Source organism: Engraulis encrasicolus, chromosome 2, assembly GCF_034702125.1.
Source record: "Engraulis encrasicolus isolate BLACKSEA-1 chromosome 2, IST_EnEncr_1.0, whole genome shotgun sequence".
Classification (NCBI taxonomy): Eukaryota; Metazoa; Chordata; class Actinopteri; order Clupeiformes; family Engraulidae; genus Engraulis; species Engraulis encrasicolus.
The window spans coordinates 1083942-1091722 of NC_085858.1; the positions used below are offsets into that span (position 1 = coordinate 1083942).

Genomic DNA, 7781 nt, shown 5'->3' on the forward strand with positions numbered 1-7781 from the left:
ATTTTGAGGCCATTGTCACTAGCCTAGTTGGATTCCTCTGGATTTTTTGTATGTTGTTCCTATTATAGTTGAGTGTTAGCATACAAGATTTGGTGCTAATCCACCCACCCATTGAATAGTTATTACGTGAAAACTTTTTAAAAATATCATAAATTTTGGACGCCATCTTGAATTTCTCAGAGAGCACAAGGGGGATTCCTTGGGACTTTTAGTATGTTATTCCTGAAGGTATTCTGAACATATACTGACATTTTCAGCTCGTTACTAATTTGTTCCGGGTGAAACCCTAATACTCTTGGCCTATCTTGACATTTTTCCCCCCACATTTTTATTTTTTAAATGATCATTTATTATTCTACACAGCATAGAGCAGTTGCAACCTTCATTTCACTGCCAATTGTGCCTGCACAAGAAAGCATGTGACAAATAAAAATCTTGAATCTTGAATCAACATTGAAATACAGTATTTTGTATTATCTAGGCTACATATAAAATAGGCTACACAATAAAATACAACAAAAAACATTGTGTACAAAAACTACCAATTTGACTTATACAATGATGACATTGAAATGAAATGATGAAAAGAAAAGAAAAGAAATGATGACGAGAAAACAAAGAAGCACAAATAAGAAAGAAAGAGGCCCTGCTCTCTGTAGTACAACACTGACACAGTGGTGTTACTTTGATGATCCCTTTCATCATTACTATTTTCAAACAGCTTTGCATTCAAATATTGCTGATGGGGCAAGTTTATAAGGCCTGCAAAATGAGAGCAATAAGGCTGCCACTGCGTGGAAATGAGCATAGGCTCCACAGGAGTCCACAATATAAATGTACCCCAAAACTCCGGCAGAGGAGCCATATGTTCTATTTTATTGAGTGTACTTTTAAAACTTTTTGAACTTTTCTAAACTATGTTTCTCTTACAGCAGGGTTGGGGAACCTTTTTCAGTGGAGGGGCCACTTCGAATTCCACCAAGGGCCGTAAAAGTCCTCTGAGGGCCGTACTATGATCACAAACCAGGATTTCCTGCAGTACTTTCCGCCTAAATTGAAGACAGCCACCTTTAAAACAGACCCCACCATCTCTAGATCCCCTGAATATAATTTAATTGTATTGCAAATGTATTTTTAAAGAGTCCTTAGAACATGTCATATTTCATGTGAAGCTGCATAACATTAAAATGATATAGGGGCCGTATAAAACGTCCTCCAGGGCCGCAAACGACCCTAAACGACATAGGTTTCCCACCCCTGTTTTACAGGATGCACTGTAAGGATGGTGACCAGAGTAGAAAATGCAACAATGCTGCTCATTAAAACTGTGCTTTCTACTGCCAAATTTGATCTTTTGATGAATATCTACTTACTATTACCAAAGAACAGTAGGTTTTGCAGATTAAGTATCTGTGGATATTCAAAATGGCGGACATGGAGAGGATCCCCCTTTTTGTGTGTGAAAAATGCAATTTTCCCAGTCATAACGAATACTTGTGTGGTAAGTAAGTAGGCCTATTTGTGAAAACGGTAGCATTTGAGAATAGCCAGCATGAATTTTGGCAAGAAACTAAATTATAATACTAAATTATTACACAGTGCATCTTTAAGGATTTGTGTATTTCCTCTTAGTGTTTGCACATTCCTCTGGTACATACTTTTGCTTGCACAGCCAGCGTTTTTCAAAGTGGACATCAGTGCATTTTGATCATTATGTGCAATGAAGTTGAACTGTGAGTGGAACGGTTGAATAATTTGTCCTGTACTGTCTACTGTCATGTCAATGTCCTGATATAGCTTGGTAAATGTGTAATGTAAATGTGCTAAATCTTTATTATATCAGCCCTGCCGTGGTTCAAGCGGTACTAGACAGCCTAAACAATGTCTACTTGTCATGACCATAAAATCGTTTATGACTCATCGTTGACTGTGTCATGATGACAATGTTTTGACACGGTTATGACACCATCATGTAATGGGTATGACGCCGGCGTCAAGTAAAGTGTTATCTTAACAGTTACGAAGAGGCTGGAAAGGAGGATTCCAGTAGGCACCCCTGCAGGGGACGGCTTCAGTCCAAAGTCCACTCACTAAGCCACTGCTGGCACTGTGCCCTCTGCTCCTCCGTCTCCTCTACACTTCTTCTTTTCTCCTCCTCTTCCTGTGGTGGTGGTGCATCTGCAGGAGGTCGGCTCTCTTCTGCGCAGAGGTTCAGCAGATCCTCTAATGCTTCCTGCACCGTTTTCACAAGTCTCTCTGGAGCCCATTGCTTGTCCGTCTGTGGCAGGAAGGGGTCAGGTGCTGTCACTTGAATGGGTTCCTTGGGTAAGGGAATATGCAGGAAGTGGGCGTGCAGCATCATGCGGTAGGGGCCGTTGTCCTGTCCCAAGCTGTAGGTGTAGTCTCCCACAATCGGATGGCCAATGGCCCTACAGTGGACTCTCAGTTGATGCGTGCGCCCTGAAAAGTTTGAACGGTCAAATTACTTGGTCAATAAACATTTTTTTCCTTTTAAACGGATCACACTGCACACGTGATTAAAAAGTGCCAAAAGATAAACGAAAACTGCGAAACAAGAAAGAAATGTCTGCTGAGCTCTAAGGCAGGTCTGTCGACCAAAGGCTTGGCCATTAAATGAACAAAAGGATTGAAGTGTGCAGACATTTTCTTTTTTTGTTTCACAATGAATGATTTTCCAAAGGCAACTGACAACAATGTAACTCATTATTATTATTATTATTATTATTATTATTATGCATGGTTATTGGACACAATGCTTCTGATAATGTATTGGAAGTATGAAGTATTAGATTCAAGATTCAAGAGTTTATTGTCATTGTCAAAAAGGCAACGAAATTGTGTTTGGGGTACAATACTTAGTAGCAGCAGGTTTTCAAGTAAAGTGCAATAAGTGGTAAAAGTGTGACACCAGTGCTTGACCCCCCCAGCCCTCCCCATCCCACTTAAAGTGCAGCAAAGATTAAGTGCATAATGCTCGACATCCCCGCCCTCTCTCAAACACACACACACACAGAAATGTCCAAAGGATAGATGGTACAGTGCTGTAGGGTCTACCTGTAAGAGGCTGCAGCAGCACTTTGGTGACCGGCTCACCGTCATACGTCCCATACTCAAGGACTTTGAGCTCAGTTTGACATGGCTTTGGATTTTCACACTCTGAAACCAAAGGCACAAGGCAATGGAGCATTTGTTTACCATCATGAACAGTTAGTGAGAATTCCTTCATCAGCATCTGCTCGACACTTGACAAATATTCTACACAAACTATTGAGCATAACGCATAAACGCATGTGAAAAAATAACCTCTCACCTTCTGTGCCCTCAATACACATCATGTGAGTTTTGCCTTCTGTTGTGTTTTTGCCAATAGCAAAGTCCAATGTCATTGTTTCCTCTTCAACTGTTCTTCGGAGCTGTGAAAAATAATAATAGAACAGTTGTCATATTCAAGTAAAATGACGCAAATGACCACGCTAAGACTGGGTTAGGAGTGACAGATTAGTTACCAGTGCCAAGTAGGCCTTTGTGACAAGTCGCTCTTTGAAACACTTGTAAGCACTCCCAGCTGCAGCCTTATTCAGAGCGACACACAGTGCTCCGCTCGTGGAGAAATCCAACTGGTGGCAGAATCTGAAACATATGGAACAAAACCTTAAAAGGTGCACTGTGTAATATTATTCACAGTACCTTTGCCCATTCACAAATGTTAACTTTCTCATACTCCTCTCCACCACCACCAAGTTGTAAGTGTTATGACTAGGAATATCCCACTTTTCATACATGAAAAGGTGGCTATTCTCCATCTCTGCCATTTTTAATTTCCAGAAGTAAGGTTAGACATTTTTAGCTGCAAAACCTACTGTAGGCCTACTTTGTTCATGCTTGTAATTATTAGCTTATTATTTAGTAAAAAATATATATATATTAATGAAGAGATGAAATTTGGCAATAGACAGCACTGTCTCAGTGAACATCTCAGTTGAAATAGACAGTATATTTATTCTGGCCACCATCCTCCTTATTCTGGCCACCATCTTTACAAAGACTGTTTTAGCATTTATGACTGGCACTGGCTTAAGTAAATTGTTACTGCCTTTTCACTGACACATCAGAACGTAAATTAATAAATGAAATGGGGATGCAAAATGTAACCAATGCCATCGTTCCCAGTTCGCTACTGGGGACAAGAAACCGCTTGCACGTCTTCCAATTCACAGGATGTAGGACCTACAGAACGATACCTGTCCAGAGGTCCAGACAGACCGAACCAAAGTTCTTTGACTGAACTTTGCTAACTGGCATCCGTTACAAATTCAATTAGGGTTTGCCCCAGAAAGTCCCTTATTTCATATAACTTTTGATTTGTTACATTCTCTGAGTTGAAATAAATGAAAGGTAACGTGAGGAGAATAATACCTGAAACCATAGTACGTCCCAGGGTCGGCCAAATGTGGGAAATGATGTTTCAGCTGATGCTGAACTGTCAGATTTTCATACCACATCTTGCTGTCAATTCGTATGTCCCAGTGCTTATTGACAACAATGTAATCGGCACTGTGGTGCAAGACACTTAGCTTCTCCAAACTCGCTGGCTCCATGTTTACTCCCTGAAACACTATAATAAACTGTGAGCGAGTATTCGGACAGTGGTTTTGTCATGTCACGTCATGTATGCGGTCTGACTAAAGATTGCTTACAAATCATTGCCAAAATAAACACACGTGCGTCTTAACACCGCCCGTTTAAATTCAGCGAATGCCTGACCTTTATAACTTCAAGAAATCCTAGTACACGAACAAAGCTGTCTACTTCACAGGATGCTTTAAAAACGTGCTCTAAATAAAATCAATGCTATCCAAGGACTTACACAATATATATTTTTAAAAGCACGTTTCAAAACAAGTCAAAATCGTTTCCGTAACCGGTTCAAGTGTTCCCCAAACGCGCATGTGCAAATAGGCGATTTTCTTTACACCAATGCATTCTGGGAGATTTGACGGGATTCCTCAGACATGGCGGCCCGTGCGTTGACTCAGTGTGTTCGCTCTCTTTCCCGGTCTACGACAAGGTTATACCAAGGATCCGTGGTCGCTAGATCAAGCAGTGCACTTCTTATTTCCAATGACCGAACATTTTCTGCCATTAGTTGCTCCCAGGGAGCGCGGAGGATCGAACAGTCACGGGTAAGAGTCAAATAACATTGAACGCCGATTAGCAACGTTGGCCTTGCAGTGCAAGATGGTGCAGTGAGTGACCTACCAATGTCTTTTCTGCAAACTCAGTCAGCCCCCCCTGGTTAATCAACTCTAAACCGAAATATGACTTGCTAAAGTAAATCGCTGACAGACGAACGTTAAGGATTGTGTGTTTTCTCGTGGAGCCCAAAGTGACTTTGTCCACTGCTTGGCGTAATGTTGTCTTTGACGTTAGCTAGCTAATAGGCTAGCTAACAAGTTAGTGGCTGACCTACCAACCTAGTAAGTTGACATACCAAGTCGACTGGCGATGATAATACGTGGTGTGGTGATGCCAATGGTTCAATGTTGTAGACGGTTAAAAGGCTTAATTGTACTATTTGGCACGGTTACTTAATGTGAGAGCATGCAGGCGAGATTAAATAAGAACAAATAGCGCTTGTAAACGACACTAAATTGTGTGGAATGATGTGCTTCCTTTCAGATTTCACAGCTGACTCGACAATACGGAGGGTTGCCTCCTCTTACCATCGAGGCAATCGGAGAGCGAGTAATGTACGTGCTGAAACTGTATGACAAGATCAACCCAGAGAAGGTAACCTCGTTTAACCTATCAAAACTGGCACGTGTGGTGTTGTCCTCAGTGTCCAGTTGTAGTTTTCCTGTTAATCGTTTAATAACTTGCACTAACACCCACTTACCAATTGTATCAAACATGGTTAAGCATCATTGATTGTTACAATGTATTCTATAGTCATATTTTTAAACTAACGAAATGGCTTCACCATTTACTATTTTTCCAGCTTCAAGCGTCCTCTCACTTCATGAAGGACTTGGGGTTGGATAGTTTGGACCAGGTGGAAATCATTATGGCAATGGAGGATGAATTTGGTAATTGTTTATATGAATGAATTTGAACAGCTTTTGTTGTGTTTGCTGTATATCAGCATCTGATCCCTGGTGCGTGTGCGTATGTTCCTAGGATTTGAGATCCCAGATGCAGCTGCAGAAAAGTTGATGACGCCTGAGGAGATTGTACAGTACATCGCTGACAAGAAAGATATTTATGAATGAGGTAACTCAATTGAATCAATTCACCATCTGCTGTCATTGTCTCCTTCCTTTTGAATTGATATTGTTTGCTAACTTTTCATCTCTTCCCCCCCCATTTTCTATTCTGTCCCATCTCTAGGTGTTGTGTCAGTGACCTTGTGTTCTTGTTCAGTTACGCCGCAGACGTCAACAGGCAGTGTGTTTCTTTTTTTTATATCCACATGCACACCTACTCAGTTTGTGGATACCATGGTCCACTGCTATGCTGTATGTACCACTGTATGTAATAATAAATGTGACTTCCCTTGGAGTTTTGGAGAGGATAATTAAACCAGATCTTAAGAGAAGACCTGTTGTTCTAATGTCTGTTGTTGCGCACTACAGCACCACCTTGTGGCTTATTAGAGGAATTTCATCTAAGTCCATGAAGGTGCACAACTGACAAATCACCAGTTCCATCTGTTTGAACTAATTCCATTGTTCTGTTTTGAGGAATATATAAAATATCCACCGTCTTTGTTGATGTGCATTCTTTATGAAAAGGTAATGATGTTAAGTGAAATAAAAGTGTATATTATACATGAGAACTAATCTCTCACCAGTACTTACTACTTTGGCTCAGTCTGATGGAAGATGACCTCATTGCAGAAGTTACGGTTACATTTCATTACTTACAAATGATTTCTCCTGCCTCTTTTAAACGGCTAATCACTCAAGACACACCATCATGTGGGCTGATGGTTTATAGGAAATTTAAGTGTGTTTTCAGTATTAGTGTTCAAGTTCATGCTCTCAGTAACAAATTAAGTTCTCCAAGAATTTCAAAGGTACAAGTAGCTAAATGGAATAAATAATGAGTTAGTAATTTCACACAGGAACACTAAACACCACATTTCAGGGGTGTGAATGTTAAGATGCAAGGGAAACTCAATGGGAGATACATCAGAACTCAAATTATATACAAAAGGATTTCGTTTTTAACATATGCCCCACTCAAAAAAAAAAAAAACATTTCCGTCCCAAATGGGTATAGTTCCCCCATTAGCGCGTCACTGTAAGACCAAAGGTGGTATGTTTATAAACGGCTCCATTGAGCATTAGTGAACAAGTTGTAGAAGTTTTGTGAGCAAAACTCAAGTCAGTTTCCTGTACAATGCAATCAGAGGCATGGTGCAGAAATGAAACAGTGCTGTGTAATCGTATACAATGGAGTATTGAGATTCTTCAAAGGCTGCTCCTTTCCTTTTAATGACTTACATGTGCACTGTAATATTTTATGCATTGTCTCTCCAGAATTCATGCTTCCCACTCACAAGTGTTACATTAAAAAAAAAAAAACTTGCCATCAAATTCTTAGTATTCATTATGACTGGGAAATGTTCACTTTTCATACATGAAGTGTGATTGAAGACTCAAAAGAATCTACACATCTGGTCTTCTGACGTTTGTACCAATGCCATTATTCCAAATGAAAATGCTGTTAACTCACTTAATGAATTGCCTCATTATGAG

General features: G+C 40.2%; 2 protein-coding genes across 4 annotated transcripts; one reads left to right on the top strand and one right to left on the bottom strand.

Moving 5' to 3' along the window:
* Positions 1-338: 338 nt before the first annotated feature.
* rpusd1 (RNA pseudouridine synthase domain containing 1) lies at positions 339-4936 on the bottom strand. Of its 3 annotated transcripts, none has more exons than XM_063219391.1 (6): positions 4889-4936; positions 4438-4636; positions 3528-3651; positions 3332-3434; positions 3076-3177; positions 339-2460 (listed from the first exon to the last, which is right to left on the bottom strand). In XM_063219391.1, exons 2-6 carry the CDS (start codon positions 4617-4619, stop codon positions 2072-2074), a joined length of 900 nt encoding a protein of 299 aa, XP_063075461.1. In that variant the 5' UTR covers positions 4620-4636; positions 4889-4936; the 3' UTR covers positions 339-2071. The 3 variants fall into 3 exon arrangements, with proteins under 3 accessions (XP_063075461.1, XP_063075454.1, XP_063075446.1); XM_063219384.1 differs by having other exon boundaries at positions 4786-4926; XM_063219376.1 differs by having other exon boundaries at positions 4438-4926.
* A 61-nt stretch (positions 4937-4997) lies between these two features.
* Positions 4998-6616, top strand: ndufab1b (NADH:ubiquinone oxidoreductase subunit AB1b). Its single transcript, XM_063219399.1, has 5 exons — positions 4998-5204; positions 5701-5811; positions 6020-6107; positions 6199-6291; positions 6409-6616. Exons 1-4 carry the CDS (start codon positions 5034-5036, stop codon positions 6288-6290), a joined length of 462 nt encoding a protein of 153 aa, XP_063075469.1. The 5' UTR covers positions 4998-5033; the 3' UTR covers position 6291; positions 6409-6616.
* The last annotated feature ends 1165 nt before the right edge of the window (positions 6617-7781 follow it).

Excerpts from the sequence above, each read along its gene's own strand:
- ndufab1b (XM_063219399.1), top strand. The coding sequence starts at position 5,034 with ATGGCGGCCCGTGCGTTGACTCAGTGTGTTCGCTCTCTTTCCCGGTCT. Across the intron at positions 5,205-5,700 it reads GGAGGATCGAACAGTCACGG|ATTTCACAGCTGACTCGACA; the intron begins GTAAGAGTCAAA and ends GCTTCCTTTCAG. Across the intron at positions 5,812-6,019 it reads ACAAGATCAACCCAGAGAAG|CTTCAAGCGTCCTCTCACTT; the intron begins GTAACCTCGTTT and ends CTATTTTTCCAG.
- rpusd1 (XM_063219391.1), bottom strand. The coding sequence starts at position 4,619 with ATGGAGCCAGCGAGTTTGGAGAAGCTAAGTGTCTTGCACCACAGTGCC. Across the intron at positions 3,178-3,331 it reads GTGTATTGAGGGCACAGAAG|AGTGTGAAAATCCAAAGCCA; the intron begins GTGAGAGGTTAT and ends CTTTGGTTTCAG. Across the intron at positions 2,461-3,075 it reads GCTGCTGCAGCCTCTTACAG|GGCGCACGCATCAACTGAGA; the intron begins GTAGACCCTACA and ends CAAACTTTTCAG.